Consider the following 22,464-nt stretch of genomic DNA (forward strand, 5'->3'; position numbering starts at 1 on the left):
AATGAAAATGATTTGAAATTTAATTTTTTTAATTATCTTTAAAATTTTAAAATTCACGTTATTTTAATTAATATTTATTATTTAATTATTATCAATTTTTTAGAAATTATATTACATGTAAGACATGAATTAAAATTGAAGCTCAGTCAAAAATGCATTTTCTTATATTGAAAAATGCAATTTAATTAGAATTTTTATTTTCTTATATTTAAATACGTATTTTAGTTCATTCATACATTGACTTATATTTAACAAAGTTGATTTTTATTTATTGTACCAAATTGTCAAAAAAACAGATCTGTTGTTATTATAAATTCAAAAATAAATTTATAAATGACAAAATAACAAAAATTCTTTTTTAATTCAGGTGCATAAAATATTTTAGTTCCGGCACTTACTAAATATTGCAATAACTCGAAAATATTGTGATACTGAAGTTAGCCGCCGTCTAATAATTTTTGGAATTTTTTCAAAATGATAAATTATAAAAAAAAAATATTTGAAAAAATTGCACTTGTAATTTTGAAAATTTTCTACATGTGCAAATTTTTAGTTTTTTTTTTTTTTTATAATTGATTTGGTGAAAAAAAATCCGAAAATTACTAATTGTCTGTTAACTTTAGGATTATGATCGTAAGATATTAAATTTTTTTTTTAGTTTTTAATAAAAAAAAAAAGTAATTTAATTTATTTTTATACTAGATGTTGAAATTATCAAGTATTCAAGGACTTTGTAATTTTTTTATAGATTTCTAGTGAGATGTCGAAATAAAAAAAAATTTATTCAGTTTAAATTTGAATATTTTCGCGCTTTTGCTATATTTATTAACAGTTGGAGCTACGACTGAATAATTTTGATTGCACCCTTAAATTAAATTTATTTGACGTTGTAAATAATTTTTAAATGACAAAAAATATTTTATTTAATTTTTATAATTTTATTTAATGTTTTCTTAATTAATTACTTTTTGTTGCCTCATTAAACTCATTCAAATTTTGTACTTTTAACAGTTTTATCGAAGATTACATAATATTAATAATTGAATTTAAATAATCGACTATGTGTGATTGATGTAAAAATTATAGAAACTAATTAATTAATTAATTAATTGATAATAGCTTCCTTTGAAATAAATTCAAGTCATTAGGATTAATAACTGGTCAGAAAAATAAAAAAAAAAGAATTGATCAAAATTTAATACTTGAAGAGTCATTAACCAAAATAATTATTGTTTAATGAATTATTTAAAAGTTAATTACATTCAATTACACACGTCATTCTCAAATACTAGTATGTAGAGAATAAAAGTTTAATTATCACGATTTAAAATCATGTAATAATTAGTGTTTCACAGCTATTTAAACATTTTTAATGCCGAGATATGTAAATTTACTTAAATTAACTTTACTTAGATTCAATTATAATCTCATTTTATTATTCTTATATCGCGATTACAAATCATACGCATTTTAAGTATCATTTTTTTGTTTATGATTGTTGTTAAAACAAAAAAAAATTCTTCCAACTCATTATTCTAGTACACTCTCTCCTCACTAATTACATTTAAGTTAATTAATTAAAAAAAAAAATAAAGAGCGAAAATTAATTAATTGATTGATTCAAGAAAGAAAAAAATTAAATTAATTTTTGTGACTAGCACAAACTGGCTTTTCACTATTTATCTGGTAATAATTATTCTCTTTTTTTATTTTATTTTATTTTTTATTCACAGTCAAATCTAAACTATCACAGTTTACGATGATGAAAAAATATTCATTTTAAATAAATAATAAAAAAATAATAGAAATAAATTTTCATCAAAAAAAAAAAAAATTACTACAATAATTTTTTTGTTTCATCAATACCCAAATTATAATATAAATAATAATCTTTGTTTTTTAAAAAAAAAATAATAATGATAATTGGTCATCAAACTGCGAGAGTGTAGATGTACATACCGTGATTATTATTCTAGGCCAGCATTCATAAAAAAAAAAAAAAAAAATTAATAATAATTATAAATTATTTGTTTACAATACAATAAATTCATACATGATCATATTTTCAAATGCGTGAAATTATAATTAAATGACAATTTAATTATATTTATTCGTCATATATTTATTAGTTTTTAAGGGAATAAATTTATTAATTACTAATTATTATTTTCACGCATTGAAAGATAAGTGTGAATGTAGAAGACATCAGACAAATTTAAAATTATAAATAAATGGAGTAAATACTAAAAAAAATAATATTCATAAAAAATGCACTTATTAATTTTTAAATTTTCTAAATGTGCATTTTTTTTTTAATTTTATTTTATCAATTTACTCTATTTATTAATAATTTTAAGTTTGTCTGACGTCTGCTACATTCATACTCATATTTAAAAAAGAAAAAAAATTCATTCCAGCACTCAATATTTTAAAAGTATTCATTTACACTACTGGCACCGCTAGAGATTTTAATTTATTATTTTTGATATCAATTTGCGTTTCATCAATGTGCCATTTGGACGTTTATATATTTTTAAATTCATAAACATCTAAACGCATTTAAATATTTATAACTCAAGTCAATTCAATTAAAATATTAAATCTTATGATATATATTTTTTTTAATTTATCAATTTTAATTTTTTTTTTTCTTTTTTTTTTTTTTTTTATTTGTATGACCTAACTCTCTCAAACATTCGATTACAATTACACTATCTCTAATACTATTTTGTATATTTTTTTTTTACATTTTTCGTCAACATTTTTAATTTATTATTATATATTTATTGTCTCATACTTTATATGAAACATAAGATTTTCGTAAATGTTAAATTACTTTTTTCCCGATTCAATTTACCAATTTAACGATTTTTTGTTTTTTATCACATTTTTTTTTTATTTTTATTTTTTTTTTTTTATTAATCTTTTCTATAAAAATGTTTTGTCAATTTTTTTTTTCTTTTTTTCATTTATCAAAACACTTTTATAGAAAATTAATGTTATCGCAGTTCTTTATTTATAATATAAAGACCCAACTTGATAATAAGTCATATTTTTTTTTTTTTTTTTTTTTTTTTTTTTTTTTTTCATTATTAATTAATATTATGCTCGCATGAACGTAAATTGAATTATAAAGGCCATTAAATTTTTAAAGAAATTAACTCACAACTTTCAGCAACAATTATTTTGACGTAACATCAATAAATGTATTGTGGTATCAACATGCGGTAAATGCCGAATTAGAAGCTGTTTGTACTTTTTATAAATTATTTTTGTATTTTTATCCAGTTACTTTGAGTATTTAACGTCTCTTCATGTCATGGCGCCTATTAATTCTATAACCCGATCTATAAAATAAAATAAATTAGTTTTTATTTCATTAATAAATAATAATTTAAATATTACTTTTATATTATTGTATATTTGTATGCAATATAAGTATATTTCTTATTTTCTGCAAAGTAAATAAATTAAAAAATGATAACATACCTGACTCTACTTGGTGAAGGTATTGGAGCATTTTCAGCGATTGCCGGGAGATTTGAAATAAATTTATCTGTTGGACGCAAAAGTCTTACTGTTCTTGATGATAAACGCCAAACAAATCTTTGTCTGTATGGTATTTGTTCTTGTGCATTATATTTGCTTAATATCGCTCCAACTCTTTCATGTGTAGAAAAAAAACTTTCATCTGAAATCTGTAATTAAAAAATAAAATAATAATTATAACTGATATTAATTTTTGTAAATATAATATCTAGATGATAGATTTGTAAATATGTAGATTTCATAATATCTATATATATAAAGAGATATGTTTGTAAAAAGTGTATACTCATAATTGGAGGCATTGGGAAGACGCAAATAAGTTTCTTTGAACCAACAAAAACGAATGCTACAGCAATATTTCATTTAGTGAGTAGTAAAATAAGTAATTTCTTCGGTCTGGGCATATATATAGGCACGAAAATTAAAGCTTATTTAAGGAGCTTTCAGATGCATTTTTAAGAAATTCAAAAAGTTGTTAGATTCCAAAATTATTGAAGAAAGAATCAGTAAAAATATGAATTATCGACATTTTAAAAATTTGAAAACGATAAATGCAATAGATTTCTATGAAATATACTAAAAAAAAATAAATAAATTACCCGGCATATTTTTTGAAGTTCAGAGGCAAATTCAACAAGTCTTAAAATTTGATGCGCAGGTGTCTGAGTCATGTCAACAGACGATGAACTTGAACCAGCTACTGAAGACATTGATGTTTCGGTATTAGATTTCAAACGATTAACTGCAGAATCCAGATATGTGCAGAGAAGCACTAAAGCTACTTCAGAAGGTCTTAAGTTTGCACATTCTACATTGCAAGCTACCATTTCAAGCCTCAATACAAGTTCAGACTCCTAAAAAAAAAAAAATTTTTAATTATTAAATTAAATATTTTATTAAACTGAAAAAATTTTTTAACATAAGATAAATTAATTACCGTAACAATGCTGGCATAGAGTTCACCGAGCCCTAATTGTGACGCCGCTGCATGGAACATGACGTGAAAAAGACGTAAGAAAGTAAGAGCTGTGATAGGCGTAGTTCCAGGTGCCCATTCCAATTTATTGCTGATGACATCCGACATACGTTTAAGATCGCCGCGGGTAAATTTATATTGCGAAATCGAAACAAGATGATCCATATCGATTGTCTGTGACATTTGGACGGCAGCTATGTAAAATGATGATACCCTGATGCAGGGCATGTGCTTTGGTTGAGCTTTCATTTTAGTAAGAAAACGATCCATCAAATTCATCGCTATGAAGAATACATCTGATGGTAAATCGTACCAGACTTTAAGGCATCTTAAAACGTGTGCCGAGCCATTTCTTTCAGTTATTATAACCTCGTCATTCTAAAAAAAAAAATTTATTTGTTTATTAATATGTATAGATTATTTATTAATATGTATAAAATTATATTTATTTATGATTTACTTAAATACTAATCAATGTTATTATTTTTATCTTTATCTTCATTTATTCTGATCATCAAATAATATTAATTATATTTGTATCATATCGTAAATTGCAGAAATTCATATTAAATAATAAATAAATCCGAAGTGGAGTTTATTTTAGTATTAAAAATCTGAATCGGAGTGACTGCGGGATAAAATAAAATTCAGATCAATCCGAAATCACTCTACTGAAATATAAAACTCCCCATTTACTCTGTAGACGGAGTAATTTGTTCTAAAACTCCAGAACTCCAGACGGAGTAAATTTGAATTTAAATAAAATCCGTAATCACTCCGAATTTACTCCTGATTTATTACACTGTACTTTTTAAATAAATAACTTTTAAAAATACTTACTTTGGTGATGGCTGGAAGTTGTAAATTAGGCTGATACTTAACTTCAAGTACCAGAGCTTCTTGGAGTTGTTCAAGAAGTGAGTGGATGGTAACCGGTGCCGACGAGCCTGTAGTGTCCATTCCTGCGACGTGTGACCAGCAAAATTCAGCAATAAAGTCAGTATTTGTTACCAACTTGTTAATTATAAGCTTCTTTGCTGGATAACTAGTCACACCACGAAGAATGACCCAGTTGGCTAGCACGGTATCTAAAATAAACAACAAAATATTATTTATATTGATAAATAAATAAATAAATAAATAAGTTTTAATTATCAAAACCAAAAGATTAAAAGCTCAAGTATCATTTATTTTATCACTCGAAATTTATTATTATTTTTTTTAACAAATATTCATTGCTGCCATTTGACAGCAATCGAAAGCTATTTAAGTAATTAAGATAATAATATTTTATTTACAGAATAATTAGTTATTGGATTTATAAAATCATTGTATTCAGGTACTAGACTACTAATAATACATTATATTGTATTATACATATTTTATAGTATGACTAAAATACCCAAGGCTGAGGTTATACAGAAAGTGACGTAAACACGATAACATTTAAACAAGAAAGTACTCGAATCTTAAACCGCTGGAAACTTGTTCAGACTTGTCAAAATCCTACGTGATTACTCAATTATTTCTCGATGCTCAAACCAATTTAATCGATTAAATAGCGACTATATTGTTAATTTATCATTTATTTTAATCGACATAAATAATAAAATTAATTTATTTAAATAATTATTTATTTTTGTTTCAAATATCTTGCGAAATAAAAGTAAAATTTGTGATAGTAAAGTTAGCGGACATGTGACTATTTTAAAAACTTTTAAATAATTAATTAAAATGTTAATAAAATAAAAATAAAAAAATGCACGTGTAGACAATTCACAATTCAGTAGATGCATTAGTTTAAATATTTAATTTTTTTACATGTAATTTAGAAATTTTCATATGTCTGCTACATTTATACTCATGTAAAATTTGAATTTAAAATTAAAAATATGATTAGATACTTACGTAAAGTATATTTTTAATAAATTAATAAATATCAAATGATTCTCCAGTGAGGTAGGTGTCAAGATTGTAAAGTGATGCAATATTACTAATAGATTTAATAAAATTCTATTTCATCAGCTTAATAAATCACGTTATTCAAAAAAACTGCACGAGTATATGAATAAATAAATTTATAAAAATAATATATTTATTTAAAATATCTAGAGTTCAGTCTTAAAATCTTGAGCTTCGCGTTGCGGTTGACTTAGAAGATTCGAGAAACTTTAAATATAAGTTTACTTTTATAATACTTTTAATAAATAAATAAATATAAAATTTACTAATAAATATATATTTTAATAAATTAAACTAATTATTTAAGTGATTTACAGTAAAATAATGGATTAGTTTTGTACGTTTTCGTCAGAAAATTTTTGAAATTAATTTTAAAAATTTGAATAAATGTTTGATAATTCACTGTAATAAATTCACTGAGTTATTGATTTTACAAATAAATTATTTTACTGAAAAAACTGACAAACTTTTAACTTAAAAAATGCTCTGAATTTAAAAATGTTAAATTTTTAACGTTAGAATAAAATAACGTCCAATTCAGACGCGCACACTCAGTTACTCAGTCTCTATTAAAAAAGTTTACAAGTGCGTTAAATTCTTAAGCCGTATACCAGGTGACGAATTTATTTGAAAAGACTTCAAGATTATTTTCATGGGTCTTCAAATAAAACTATTGGTTTGTAAAAAGAATCAGCTTTTTCATCGGCTGTAATCCCACAAAGCGCAAGTCACTTCAACCAATGACAGCTCCAAGTTAGTTTTAAAAACGCGCGCTAATGATCTCTGGTTGGCCACCAGCAACAAAGACTTCTGCGCAGTGAGATTTAAATTTAAACATGTCCGCGCATAACAGCTGACGCAATAATACTTTTTTTTTTTATTTCATCAACAAGAAAAATAAATAAAACAAACAATTCATTATTTAAATTAAACGTCAAAATTATAAAGTTACATCAGCGTTAGCTCATAAAAATTTTATTTTCATAACATTTGAAATAAAAGTCGTAAAGAAAAAACTTGACTAAAAAAAAAAGCTATTGATTTTTTTTTAGTTTCATCTCAATGACAAACGTCAAAATATTAAACATTGACATCAGTACCCACTTTAATTATTCGTATATTTATTTGAAATCAATATGAATGACGTCATGGCATTTATGCAATAACGTCATCAATCATTAAATAAAATAATAAATATTTTAAAAAACAAATGGTATAATATGAAAAAAGAAATTAATTTTATTTGGGAGTGTAATCATTAAAAGTATGTCAATTACACAATCCAAGCCAATCCTAAATTTAAAATAAAATCCTATTTATATTAAAAACCCTAGTTAGTATATTATTTTATTTTATAAATATATATCAGTGACCTTGATATAAAGCTGGAGTATCTCCAGTTTGTAATCATATCACTTTCAAACTCATTCTTACGTTTATAAATAAATCCTACATCATTTATATTTTTTATTTACTTATTTTTGATGCTCAGCACGGATTTGAATCATTTTAAATATTCAAAACATTCAAAATAAACCACCAAAACAAATAGCATTTTAAATAAATCCATCCAGTGCTTTATTTTTTCCCTTTTATTTAAACTCACTCAAGATACCAGAGAGTTCTTTGTTCTCACGATCCAATGTATATATAATTATAATAATAATACAATAGATCTTCCCAAGGAAATTTAAAATTAAATTTTATTTTCTACTTTTTCTCATAAAAAATAAACAATTATTATTATTTATAACTTAAAAGAATTTTACTACTTAAAATTCCCAATAAAAAAATTATATTTGTCTTTCAAGAGCAATTAAATATATGTATATTTATATGTTTATATAAATGCAATATAAAATTAAAATAAATATAACCTAGAGAATATCCGAGTTTGTCTATTGAATTATTTGGATTAGTAGTAAACTTGGATGAGTAATTGTCAACTTATATGATATATATATATATATGGATATATAAATAAATATATAAATAAAAGAATAAAATTACATACCCGTCCACTAATCACTGAATTTATCCAGTTTTGACCTTGGGTCTAATAATATGATAAATAAAATAAAGGGGTAAAGTATAATAGTGTAACGACTGAGTGAGTCGTAGGTGAGTTATTTACTCACTACTTGGACTCAGTTTGACTCAGTGCTACTCTACTGTGCGCTGTTCCCTCAGTTTGACAGTTAGGCGGTCAACAAGTAATGGCGTCAGTTCATCCAGCTGATCACGTACACACATTTTCACACACAGTCCCTACTTTCATTTGACATGTAGAGTGTTATTTTATACACACACGCGCACGCGCATGTACATTTACTAAATCAACCATTAAATTTACGTATTTTTAAAAGTAGCTCATGGTTCAATTTCAAAATTAAATCATTATTTATTACTTGTCATTTATATATAAATTTTTGTTTTTTTTTTTTTTTTTTTAATTCATTTTATTTTTTTAAAATTATTGTATAAATAAATACATGTATGTGTCATGTGTACATGTAAGTGGAGCTGTCAAAATAATCATTAAGATAATAATTATCATTAGGTAGTAATTTATTATATTTAATTTATTAATAAAAATATTTTATTGCATTAACAAAATTTATACATCTTATATTTGTTTAATACAAAATTTAATATATGTTAATATAAATATAAATATATGTTGACATATTAGAGTGGTCATTAAAAAAAAGATGATTACAAGATGAAAAATTTTTAAAATCTTCAATCGGTTCAAAATACAGAAAAAAAAATTCCTATAAAATTCTAACTTTTTATTCTGTTGACTGTATAGCCGATAAATTTTGAGTGATGCAAGCTTATCTAGTTAATTAATGTATCAGAGCCTGATTTTTAATTTTAATTATTAATTGCCTGCTAACTTCAGGATCATTATTTCAAATAACATCAAAGTAATTATCGTCAAATGAGTAAATAATTCATTTATAAATTTTTAAACTAAAAGTTGGTAAAAAGAAAAAAAAATAAGACAGTAAAGTAGTTCTATAGCAATCACTTTCATATCTATTTAGGATTACTTTAAATTAAAATTCAGACAGAGCAATACTAGTCTAATTAGAGCACTTAAAATTTTCTTAAGTGAATACACATTAAAAAAAAAATTTATTTTCAAACTCTGCGGCGTGTGTTCTCATTGAAATTAAAAACCTAAATTTTACTGTAAAATTTTTTTCTTTGTATTTGAAACCGATTGAGAAATAGATCTTGGAAATTAAAAGATCGCCCTTTTAAAAACCACTCTAATTTTTATTAATTAACTCGATTAACAATAATTTTGGAAATAAATCATTAATATAAACATTTAATTAATTTATGGGTAGAATAAAATTTTCCAATCATAATTCTGATAACTAGAGTGAATAAATTAAAAAAGAATTTTCATAAATCATTATTTTTCTCGTCATCTAATTGTCTAACAGCAGATTCTAGTGAAAATAAATGGTCATCAATAACACCAGGTGCTATCATTCTCATAGCAGAAGCAAGTTTATAAAGATACTCGGTATTGGCACCACTAGGACCGTGAGAACTTTTAATATGACTAGCAATTGTTTCAATATTTTCAGCACCAGCGAAGTTTGGATTGTCTTCATTGCCAATATAAATAGTCAAGTAAAACGGTTTTTCCACTTGATTTTCTTTTGAAGAAATAAATTCAGATTTTACTAAATTGCCATCGATATTCAAATCATTGGTATCTTCTGACGAGTCAATTAAATTAAATTGTTCGTTTTTCACTGGATTACATGGGTAAAAAAGTACTGTCTTTCTTTCATAGCCGCCTTTTTCACGAAAATCCAAATGATTTACAACACTGTCAATGTTTTCATTTGCTATGTGATAAGCAACACCCCAAACTTGGTCATCTGGATTGTTTGATTCCAGTAGAGTAACAACACGTCCTGGCTAAAATTTAAATATTTTATTACTGATTAAAAGAAACGATTCAAAACGATTAGAAATGATTCGAAATAATTCAAAATGATTTAATTTTACTCTTATATACATTTATTATTGAGTGAATCATTTTTTAAAATCCGGTTGTAGAAGACATCAGACAAATTAAAAATTTCAAATAAATAGAGTGAATAATTTAAAAAATATTTATAAAAAATGCACTTAATTACAAAATTTTTTTAATTCGCATTTTTTTAAAAATTGAATTTTATTAATTACTTACTCTATTTATTAATAATTTTAAATTTGTCTGATGTCTACTGCATTCACACTCAGTAAATCAGTGCGCGCATCTTTAATTTTAAAATTTCATTATTTTAATTCATTTATTTAAAATTTATAAAATGTCTCGTCTGCTACATTCACACTTATTTATTACGTATAATTAAGTAATTATATATTTATTAATAAGGTAACGTAAATTAATATTACTTTTGATGGTACTCCTCGATGGTCTGTACTTTTTTGATAAAATCTTCTGATATAACCTTTGATATAACCAACTAGTTTCCTTTCATACGGAAAATCAACTTTCCATATCAGTGATCCATAACCAAAAACCCACATAATTTTTATTTGTTTTTCTTTTTATTAATTAACAAATAAAAAAAATTTAATTAACTGAAAAAAACTGACATATTTCGAACTAAAAAAATATTTTATGACAAATTTTATTCTTTTACGCAATGATTTATCTATAGACGTTCATATCCACAACAAAATAATAATAATTAAAAAAGTTGTTATTATTGATAAGTGTATATATATATGTATTCATATATAACTCAAATAAAATAACTTTGTCTTACGTTAATTGTTAATAATGACTAAGACTACTATGATTGAAAACTCTGCACATATATTTATATACATGTATAAATCACGTATGTCAACTTATAAATTTATTTCTGTATATAATTGGATTATTTTGAATGATCTCCAGATAATTAATTCATGTATTCAATGAGAAGAATTTTTAAAAAATAATTTGGTACGTGAATTATATTATGTTTTGTATAAATTTGCGAAATAATTTGACATTGACAGCTGGGCAACGTGTTCCAAACGATAATCTTTTACCAGCGGAGTTGATAAGAAAGAAAATTATTAGTACATATGTTGATAATAGAATTTAAAAATTTATGATACGCGGGAAAATTGTTTAATTATTTGGTCTACTGTTGTAATAAGAAACGCAAATATGTTATGATTGTCAATGTTATGAAGGTAGCAGACATATGTCAGTTTTTATAATTTAAAAAAAAAATCAAGAAAATCTGACAGATGTCTGCTAGACAGATTTCGATGACGCAGATGTATTATAATATTAATGATCATGACATTTTCAGCAAAGCAAGACAGGATATTACTATATAAAAATAAATTTAAAAATCAATAACTGTTGCATTAATAAATACGAGCAACATACATATGGCTGGAACAAAATTTTCTTTATTCTTTTAATAACATAGATAGATAATTAAATTAATTTTGGATTTTCTTTTACTTTCTATTGACTGAACTTTAATTCATTAAAAAAAAAACATATCAATGTTATTAGTATTTATTATATTTTAAATTTAAATTTAATTTTAAGTGGCCTGATGTCTGCGCCAGATGGTTCCATATGTACTAAACTGAAATTAACGGTTTAAAAAACTTGTCGACAATAAACACACGTGGTTCAGGTTCAACAAAAATTATATAAATGTATAATTATTTTTCAAATATTTGTTAATGAAGTTCATGAATTAATTTATATAATTTTACTGTATGAACTACAATTTTTTAAATCAATATGTTGTCTGTAGATATATCTCATGATATTTTAGCTATTCGCTGTATTGATAGTTATATATTTGTAGGTTAGTACTCAATATTTTTAAACTGAACATAAACACAAACATAAACATGAATAATTATTAATTAAATATTTTATTATTTTTTCTAGGTATCGGTACTAAATTACATGTCTTCAATAGTATTGATTTTAAATGTAAATTAATAATTGATACTGATCATCAAGATATTATCCATGATATTGTAAAAAATAGTTCTGATAAATTAATTATTTTTGGAGGAAAATATTTAAGTATTTTTTCATACAAAATAAGTCATGAGGAATTAATGTAAGTTTACTTTTGCTAATTATTTAAATAAATTATATTTTGTTTAAATAATTAAAATATATTTATTTCAGAGTAAATAAATTGTCTAGTCATATTTTTAATGACTGGATAATCAGCTCGAGTTTTTATTCAGTAAACAATACAGAAGATATTTATATTTTATTTGCTCATAATAATTTATATTTATACAATACATTATCCAAAGAATATACTAATGTATTGTGTGAAGAAAAATGTATACTGTATCCTTTAAATATCTTAAAACAATTAAATTAATGACATAAAGATTTTGATAAAATTTATTTAACAAATTTCGTTTAACTCGTAATTGATATCAACTTTAAATTATCATTTTAAATTTATCTTGACAAAATTGTAACTGCGTTGCCCTTTTTTCAATTAATACTTTCCGGGCAACTTTTTTTTTAAATTAAATATCAAAATTTTAATATGGTCATTATAATCAAAGTCATTGAATATTTTTAAAAAGTGGGAAACATTGTCTAAGAATGACCTTAAACTAAATATCAAAATTACTTATCAATGTCTAGAAGTAGACTATTGAAGTTTAGCTTATTATGATTCTATTATCTATTATGATTTTTAGATACAAAAATAACTTATTTTTCTTTCTGATTTTTTATAAAATTATTATAAAAATTTATATCAATGTTGGTCTTAACAAAATTATAAATAGATATAGCGGTTTTATTTCTGCAGAAAAAGATCAAGTTGTTATCTTCAGCGGTACAGTATTTAAAGAAATTTTAATATGGAAAGTTAATATTAAAATTGATACAACAAAAGATAGAAATGTGTTATTTCGTTTAAAAGGTCATAAGGTAATTAATAATCAATCATTAATTTATTTATTAATTAATAGTATTAACTAAATGTTATGCTATGAGCATTTAATTTTTTTAGGGAGTAATATTTTCTATTTTTTATGATGAAAAACAAAAATTAATTACCACTACTTCTGATGATAGAACAATAAGACTATGGGAAATGTATAATAAATTAAATGAGACGGAAAATTATTGGGATAATTTAATAATTAGTCTCAAAGCAACGATGTTTGGTCATACTGCACGAGTATGGAAATCTTTGATTGTCAATGATAAAATAATTAGTATAGGAGAGGTAATTATTTAAGGTTTAATAATTATTATTATTATTTATTTATATTTCAGCCTGGTGGCTTTGAAATAGGACTGGTTATTTTACATGGTCTTACATGGTTTTACGTATACTAAATTAAATTAATTTATATTAAATTGAACATATGTAATGACGTCATGATTAATTATAAGTCCTTTTTTTTCGCGCTAAAATTTATTCATTTTTTATAATTAATTTATAAAAAAATGAAAATTTTGACTTAAAAAAAACTGATTGTAACATATTTTTAAAAAGTTGTTCTTTCATCTATAAATAAATTTTTGATGATAAATTCATGCAACTTCCTATTAAATTAATTAAAAAAAGTCTTAAATTAAATTTCTTATTGAATCATTTACTTGACTAATTAAAAGAAAACTCTTGAGTATGATAAGAACTTTTTATGGCTAAAGAAACAGAAATTGAAATTAAAATTTTTTAATCATAATAATAATAATGTAATTATTATTATTATTAATATTGCAATATTTTGTTTAAGGATTCATATATTTTTATTTGGACACTAGAAGGAAAAGTATGTAATAAAATAATAGCACATGAAGGCTCAGCAGTTTGGACTCTTGAGATATCAAGAGACAAATCCACAATATTTACTGGTGGAGCAAACGGCGGCGTTAATTGTTGGCCATTGATAAATTATGAGACCACAGCTTTGCTTCCTAAGCTATCATTTATAGATAAACAAATACCAAAATACCTATCGTACTTGAATAATGGCGATCTTGTTATTTTTTTAGACAGCGGACAATTATTGACCTACGATAAACAGCTTTGCCCAAAAGACTCCATCATTTTACCGAAATACAAAAGCTACTGCTTAATGCAGGTGTCGTCCAATCGTAAACTAATTGCTTTTGCTTCCAAAGACGGATACGTCGATGTATTTCACAAAGTTAATGATAAATTAGAACTTTTTAAAGACTCGGAAAAAATGATAGAGTCAAAAATTTATTCAATTCAATGGCTGGATGATAATTCAATGCTGATATGTAGCGACAAGGGTCATCTAAAAGTAATTGAAATCGATGTTAATAATAAATTTAATGTTCAATGTGAATTTACTTTGCCATCAAGCCGGGAGCGCTGGACTACAGCTGCGATAAAGTTTAATAATTTAATTATCTGCGGCGATCGCGCTGGAAATGTTTATGGATTTGATATAAAATCCGATAATAGAACTCCGCAATATAATTTTAATAAAATCCATGGACGTCTGGGTGTACAGTCATTTGGATCAATAAATAATAAATTACTAAGTACTGGTCGTGACGGTACTTTAAGATTTTATAAATTAATAATAAATAATAATGATGAAAATAATACATTATTAAAAGTACTCGATGGTAAAAAAATGCCAATGGAATGGGTCAGTAGAACTCTTAAGACGAATAATGATTTATATGTTATTGGATTCAAGGAAATTGAATTTATTATTTATAGTATGCGATTTAATAGACTCGTTTTGAGGATTACATGCGGCGGTGGACACAGATCATGGGACTGTATTTATATAAATGACGTTATTAAATTTTCTTGCATTAAAAATAAACAAGTTTATGTGACAGACAATATATTATGTCAATTTAGTGATACATTGATCACCGGTTTTCATACTAAAGAAATCCATTCTGTTGAAATATTGCCGACGGTGTCAAATAAAAATCATATGATTTTTATATCTGCTAGTGAAGATTGTACATTACGTTTAAGTAACTTGCAATTATCGTTAACGAATGAAATTAAATTAAATTACTTGGATACTTATCATGGTCATATTTCAAATGTTAAAGCTATTGCGGTTATTAATTTGATTGATACAAATGAAGAAACTAAAAATTTGGTGTTTACTGTTGGTGGGAGAGCGCAACTTAAAGTTTGGGAAATAACTGTAGATATTGATAAAAATATTCTGACGAATGATGACGTCAGTGTCGTTGAATTGGCGACTTTTATGATACGTGATATCGACAAATGTAAACGAAAAACTTGGCAACAAAAGCAACAGACTTATTTTATTGATCCAGAAACGCGTTTTATGGATGTAAGAGCATACTTAAGCTCTGAAAATAAAATAATTATTTTTATTGCTTGTTCTGATGGATACTTAAGAATTTTATCTTATGATATTTCTTTACATGAAATTAAATTGATTAATGAAATTTCTTATTACAATCGTTGTATTATTAAAATTCACAGTTTTTTACATGAAAAAGAATTAATTCTTATCAGTATGGCTACTGATGGATTTATTAATCTGTGGTCCGTAAATTCGATAATTTATTCTGATGATGGTGATAGTAAAACTGTCAAAGAACCATTTAAATTGTGGATTGCACATCAGTCTGGTATTAATAGTTATGATTTTTGTAAGAAAGACAAAAATTGTTTATTATTAACAGGAGGTGACGATAATAAAATTTGTTTAACGATATTCAATATTGTTGAATTTAAAAATAAAGAACTGGATGCTAAAATAATAGCTGATTGGAATTCAACATTGATCCATTGTGCTCAGATAACAGGTAAGTTTATTTAGGAAACTTTTATTTATTTACGTCAATCGGCAGTATACATAAACATTATTCATACAATTTTTAATTAATTTGATTTAAAGAAAAAAAAAGAGACAAAAAAAGATCACTGATTAAATAAATACTAAATTAATGCGCCGTGTACTAATTAACTAAAACCTAGTAATTTTTTTTGTATTTACTGAGAACGATGTGAGACATTCGCCGAAATAAATTTAGATTCGAGGAGTGTCGATTTACAAGCCTAGCAATTCTATTTCTGGCTCAGTGGTAGACGTAGTTTTTATTAGATTTTTCAGTTGATGGAAGTCTTCTAGTTCTCAACTGTACTCTTGAGCAAACAAAACCAAAATCAGCCCGAATTTCAGGCGAGTCTATCAATCTGTTCATAACTTTGAAGAACGACGAATCGGCAACTTGTTTGCGGCTGATTAGACTACTAATTTTGTATCGGTGATAGATATCACTGACACTGAGTATGTCTATAGATCGCTTAAAATAGCATATTTACAGAATTTCCGTTTGTACTTTTACAATACGATCAATATGTTGTTCTGTGAACGGGGACCAGACAACAAACACATACTTCAGTATTAGCATAACGAATGCACATGTATTTTTAACGAAATTAAGAAATGACTCATTACTAGACAGAAAATGTGTTAAAATTTTTTTGACGTCTGTTGTTTCGTCAAAAATAAAAATTTTCATTACAACTATTTTTTTATGAGTCAAAAGTTTTTGATCAAAAACAATTAAAAAATATAATATTTTTTTTTATTTGCGGGCAAGAGTTTTGAATAGGTAATTTTTTTTTCTATAATTTAAAAAAAAAAATAGTTAAAATGCTTGTAGCTACTTTCATTGATTTTCAAAATAAGTATACCTAAGAATCGAAAATACGATCTCAGGAAATCGTGTTTAAAGTTTAGACTGACACGCAAGTATAATTACGCCGTCATAAAATATTTAAATATACAAAACATATATTTAGTTTTTCTTATTCAAAATAAAATTTCCTATACAGTTATAAAAATTAAAATTTATTTTCCCTGACCTTGAAAAGTTAGCATCCTTTTTAATATTTACTAATTATGGTAATTTAATTTTGGGCAAATTTATAGCTATTAAAGAACAAAAATTGTTATGGTAAAGTTCGTAATTATTAAAAAAATTTTATTAAAAGTTAAAAATAATTTAATCTTGAATCTGATCTGAAAAAATTCAATAAATTAAATCTAGTATGGAAAATTTTATGTAATTAAATAATTACAGATTTCATTAGATCCAAGTAATTTGAGAAATAAGTACATATTTATTAAAAATTCTAAAAACCTAAATAGATATTTGTGAAGATTTGTGGATTTAGAAAGTTGTTATTTCTAAAAATTTTCTTATTTATCTGTTAATTTATTCAATAACATTAAGATAGACCTTTAAATTTCTTTTTTTATCTACAAAAGAAAATAAATGAAATTTAAATAATTGATACATAAATAAATTTTTGACATCAAGTCAACAATTTTTTATGAATTATACTAACTTCATTCTTTTTATAAATACGTAAAAAAGTAAAAAAAATTGTAAATAATTCTTATAAGAATTAAAATTTTTAATTTTCAAAAATAAACACTAATCACTTAATTTTTTTTTTTTTTAGGCGTCAAATTTTATGGAGAAAATAATTTTGCAAGTGTCGCAATAGATCAGCGAATAGTAATGTATCATTACTCACTAACAAATTCAATTTTATCAGTAACTCCATTAATTAAATTAATAAAATTAACTTCCGTTGCTGATGTTCATGGCATAACATTCGTATCAAATGTTAATGACAATAAACCATTAGCTTGTGTTTACGGACAAGGAATAGAAGTAATAAAATTTGAAAAACAAAATTTAAATTAAAATAATGAAATATTTTTTAAATTTAATTGTAAATAATGTATAAATTTTTGTATTTTTAATTTAGTATAAAACAATTTTTTTTTTTATAATAAATAATATAATTTGTTGTATAAAAACAAAATAGCTAAATACTTATATAAATTATTGAGAAAGTATAAAAGATGCTACGTAGTATGTACTGTAAAGAGGTACAGAGTGCGTGATTATCGTTGTTGCTGCCTTGGCTGGTAGCGTTGTTGTTATTGTTGATCCTGCTACCGATTTCCTAGCTCTTGCTCCTAGACAGTATTACCAGGGGTATAGAATCGGATGCAGGTAGTAGAGTTACAGTGGTGGCAGCGACCACAAATACGTTGACAATATACTCGGTACAGATCGGTTGTACACTCGAGAGAATGGTAAAGTAAAGGTACAAGTACATACTTCCATTGCATGTACATGTACATGATAATATAAAAAGAGGAAACGATATTTTTACAACAACTAACCGGTTTTTCTTCTTGTTCTTCTTTTCCATATCGTCTGCTCTCGGTTGGCAATGGAGATTTTCTTTCTACATAAATATTTTGTAATTTTAATTATGACAGATTTTTAAGGCAGTTTACTTTGAACGCTCGAAAAAAGTACTATTTATACGAATTTTTTATGACATTATAAATAAAGATATACATGTAGGGTTTGTTAGGCTTAATAAATACACTATTGCAATATATTAAAAAAAATTTTGTTATATATTTTATATACTTTTAACATACAAAAACATCATTCGAATACAACGCTTTGATTAGTAGGCGGGTCTGCGCTTGCTGTTAAAATTTCAAAAATGGACAAGCATGAAACAGAAAATTTTTGAATTTTTAGATTCAATATATCACTCGGCTGAACTAGAATTTTTAATGTACATGTAAAAATAACAATATGGCGGTGAAAATTACTACGTAATTTTTATTTGATTTGACGGAATTGAGTTGTCGACATATTCTAAGTTAGGGCTGACAAGACCAAGCAGTTCAATCGTCTTAGGCGAGTCTATTAGACTGTTGATAACTTTATAGAAGAATGTTAAATCCGCAATTTCCTTTCGACTATACAGGCTGTTTATTTTAAATTGGGGACTAATTTCATCAGCACTAACTCGGCTGCCCAATTTCAAAATACAGTAACTGTCAAAAATAAAATTTTTGAAATATGTATAGAATCATGCCCACAAACTCGACTGGAACTAAAAATACTAAAAAATCGATTTTTAAAAATTTGTCTCTTACTGTGTTTTGAAATTGAGCAGCCGAAGTAGTGATCTATTAATTCTTATAATGTGTGATAAGAATTAAATGAACATGTTGTGTCCTTTTGATCATGCTGATGTGAATATTTGAGTAGTATTTGCATGACATAATTCAAATTAATATTTTTTTTTTTTTTTGCAATAAAAATAAAGTAAAATGAACAACGCAAATTTTTGTCTCTTATAATGAAATATTTAATGAATCAATATACAAAAAAATTTAATTTATTAAATGAATTTGATGAATTTAAAAAAGTCTAGCTCTTCCTCTTTGTGCAGCTTGTGGTCCAGTTTTGAAACGTCTAGAAGATTCATCAGTAAAACGACTAGGTGGTTCGAATCTCGATGGTTCGTCTTCATTAGGTATAAATGGCGGTTCACTGAATAAAAAAAAATATTATTAAATATTAATATTTATAAACGATTAATCATAAATATGAATATTTAGTATGCATACCATCCGGTAACATTTTCAGCAGCGTCACAGGCGTTTATTAATTCATTGAAAGCGTTGCCTTCACCACAATTTTGAAGACGCGGTTTACCATTTACACAAATAAAGTATTTTTGACAGTCTTCGGGACTTCTGAAGAATTTAATTGCTTCACTTATCGCAAAGAATTGATTACTTTCATCGGCTAATTGTTGCGGGCACGTGAATTTCAAAAAAGCTGTGACATTAAATTATTTAGTTATAAGACAGTTTATAAAATTTGTTTAGTTATATCTGTACTTAAATTTAAAATTTCAAAAAATAAAATAAAACCTTCAGCATCACAATCAGGAACTTGATCCGGCCAATCACATCTGTAACTTTCTGAATTGAAAGCCAAACCTTCTGGGCAATTGAACGTGTAACCAACACCACCAGCGCAATTCATAAATTGTCCACAATCGGCGGGGCTGTTGCCGATTTTGAAGTAACCATATTGATGGGGACAGTCATCAGTAGGCTGAGCTGGCTCTATATAATTTAGTTATTTAATATTCAAATGTCATCTCATATTACAATATATTATTATATAATTAATAATAATAAATAGTTATTTTCATTATACTCACGTAAGTTAGGCCGTCCTTCACAGCTAATGTCAATGGGATAACCGCATGGATAATTAAATCGTGCATCGGGATTAAAATAGAGACCTTCGGGACATAACTTTTCTTCACCAACGCCATCAATACACTCTATATAAGCATCACACTGATTGGGTACTGGAAATCTTCCAGTTCTTTCGGGACACAAACCTGATGATTGTCGAGCAAATGCTGGTGATTGTTGCAATGGTTGAGAGGAAAATGACGGTCGATTAAAATCAATTGAATTTTGTCGTGAATCTTGAAATCTTGCTCTTTGAAATTGACTGAAACCTAATTTAGAAATTTACATATTATGAAATATATATATAACAATGAAATATTTATCTTCGTTATTTTTTTTAATTTTTAATATGATTCTGAGCGTAGTAGACAATTAACAAATTTTGGGTTTTTATTCAACAAATTAATTACAAAAAAAAATTAAAAATATGCATGTAGAGAATTTAAAAAAAATAGCTTTTTAATTTTCATGAAAAGGAAAAAATTTTCGGCTGAAAATAAATATTCTTGAGTCAAGAAAATTTTTTTGAAAACCTCAATTTTCTCGGATAAAGTACACAAAAAAAGGATTTTTTGGCGCAAAAAATTTTCACTCACCCAAAAAAATTTTTCTCATCAATTGAGAACAAAAATTTCCTTAACCCTTCAGCACTCCCGTGTTTTTTAGTGTCTCGTTTGCACTACAGCGACATCCTATAATTTGAATAGTATCTTGTGAGCAAAATACTCATAACGGGAGTGCTGACGGGTTAAGGGAAGAAAAAAATTTTTTTGAGCCAAGAAATCCTTTTTTTTTTAATAGAAATGTCTTTTGACCAAGAAAAATTTTTTTGGCTCAAGATAACTTTTTTTCTCTAAATATAGATGCAATTTTTCAAATATTTTTTTTTACAATTAATGATTTTGAAAAAAATTACCAGACATCGGATGACTTCAGAGCCATTTTTAAAGTTAATAACTAAGTAAAGATATATTAACTATTTCGAGTTTTTACATTAAATCTTTAACGTCGCAATAGCAAGGGAAAGTTGTATCGTCTTCCCTGTGGCCTGTGGCTCACGGGCAATTGCTGCCGCCGGCAAGAATATCATTGAATATAAATTAGTATCGGAAGATTTTATTCAAGAATATACGACGTTACATAACTTTATATCCAAACACTTAAAATATACGTAATTTTAATATTTTACATCACATTTAATTTTGTATATATATTATATATATTTAAATTAAATTAAGTAGTTATGCGAAAGCTTCATTTCATTTCATTTCAATAATTACTATTAATATACTTATTACATTAATCGATAATTGCATAATAAAATTACAGAATTTAACGTCTGACGGATTAACTTAAAATCACTTTATTAATATTTATTTAATAACTAATTAATTGCTTGTTAAAGCATATAAGTACTTACATGAATTGAGACAAGTGGCAAAAATAGTCAATACAACTATTTCTTTTGCTTTTAAATATCCAAACATTTTTTGTTTATTATATTTATCAAGTTTAGTATTTGTATTTAATAATTTAAATATTAGATAAATAATAATAATTAATTATTAATAATAAAAAATCGCTTTCTGATGGCAACGAGACACTTGTGAGGATAAAACGTAAACTACAGTTTCCAGATGAATTTGGGTGCTTTTATCATTTCGGGAGCATACTGGAGAGGGAAGATGATGGAAAGTGAGAGCATCTCTTGTATTATACATATACTGAATGGGCAGGTTAATATTGCAGGTAATGTAATATTGTATAATTCACTAGAGAAGGGGAAGAAGAAGAAGAGGAAGAAGAAAAAAGATTTAAAAGAAGAGGAAGATGTATGAGTGATA

General features: G+C 25.2%; 4 protein-coding genes across 6 annotated transcripts; 1 reads left to right on the forward strand and 3 right to left on the reverse strand.

The window, feature by feature from the left end:
- Positions 1-3,079: 3,079 nt before the first annotated feature.
- On the reverse strand, positions 3,080-8,724 carry LOC103576442 (cyclin G). Of its 3 annotated transcripts, none has more exons than XM_008556655.3 (6): positions 8,502-8,724; positions 5,366-5,613; positions 4,487-4,903; positions 4,149-4,403; positions 3,490-3,698; positions 3,080-3,347 (listed from the first exon to the last, which is right to left on the reverse strand). In XM_008556655.3, exons 2-6 carry the CDS (start codon positions 5,483-5,485, stop codon positions 3,302-3,304), a joined length of 1,047 nt encoding a protein of 348 aa, XP_008554877.1. In that variant the 5' UTR covers positions 5,486-5,613; positions 8,502-8,724; the 3' UTR covers positions 3,080-3,301. The 3 variants fall into 3 exon arrangements, with proteins under 3 accessions (XP_008554877.1, XP_014296224.1, XP_014296225.1); XM_014440738.2 differs by lacking the exon at positions 8,502-8,724 and adding an exon at positions 6,434-7,234; XM_014440739.2 differs by lacking the exon at positions 8,502-8,724 and adding an exon at positions 5,824-5,963.
- A 424-nt stretch (positions 8,725-9,148) lies between these two features.
- On the reverse strand, positions 9,149-11,544 carry LOC103576440 (putative glutathione-specific gamma-glutamylcyclotransferase 2). The gene is made up of 2 exons (XM_008556653.3): positions 10,916-11,544; positions 9,149-10,432 (listed from the first exon to the last, which is right to left on the reverse strand). The coding sequence occupies exons 1-2, from the start codon at positions 11,048-11,050 to the stop codon at positions 9,905-9,907; spliced, it is 663 nt and encodes a 220-aa protein (XP_008554875.1). The 5' UTR covers positions 11,051-11,544; the 3' UTR covers positions 9,149-9,904.
- Positions 11,545-12,121: 577 nt separating this feature from the next.
- On the forward strand, positions 12,122-18,324 carry LOC103576464 (WD repeat-containing protein 6). The gene is made up of 7 exons (XM_053740164.1): positions 12,122-12,348; positions 12,435-12,612; positions 12,684-12,854; positions 13,310-13,454; positions 13,537-13,755; positions 14,273-16,316; positions 17,986-18,324. The coding sequence occupies exons 1-7, from the start codon at positions 12,282-12,284 to the stop codon at positions 18,231-18,233; spliced, it is 3,072 nt and encodes a 1,023-aa protein (XP_053596139.1). The 5' UTR covers positions 12,122-12,281; the 3' UTR covers positions 18,234-18,324.
- A 1,346-nt stretch (positions 18,325-19,670) lies between these two features.
- On the reverse strand, positions 19,671-22,332 carry LOC103576439 (protein obstructor-E). Its single transcript, XM_008556652.3, has 5 exons — positions 22,041-22,332; positions 20,581-20,889; positions 20,285-20,482; positions 19,976-20,189; positions 19,671-19,898 (listed from the first exon to the last, which is right to left on the reverse strand). Exons 1-5 carry the CDS (start codon positions 22,105-22,107, stop codon positions 19,766-19,768), a joined length of 921 nt encoding a protein of 306 aa, XP_008554874.1. The 5' UTR covers positions 22,108-22,332; the 3' UTR covers positions 19,671-19,765.
- Positions 22,333-22,464: the final 132 nt, after the last annotated feature.

The sequence above is a fragment of the Microplitis demolitor genome, chromosome 1, assembly GCF_026212275.2.
Source record: "Microplitis demolitor isolate Queensland-Clemson2020A chromosome 1, iyMicDemo2.1a, whole genome shotgun sequence".
In the NCBI taxonomy this organism is placed as follows: domain Eukaryota; kingdom Metazoa; phylum Arthropoda; class Insecta; order Hymenoptera; family Braconidae; genus Microplitis; species Microplitis demolitor.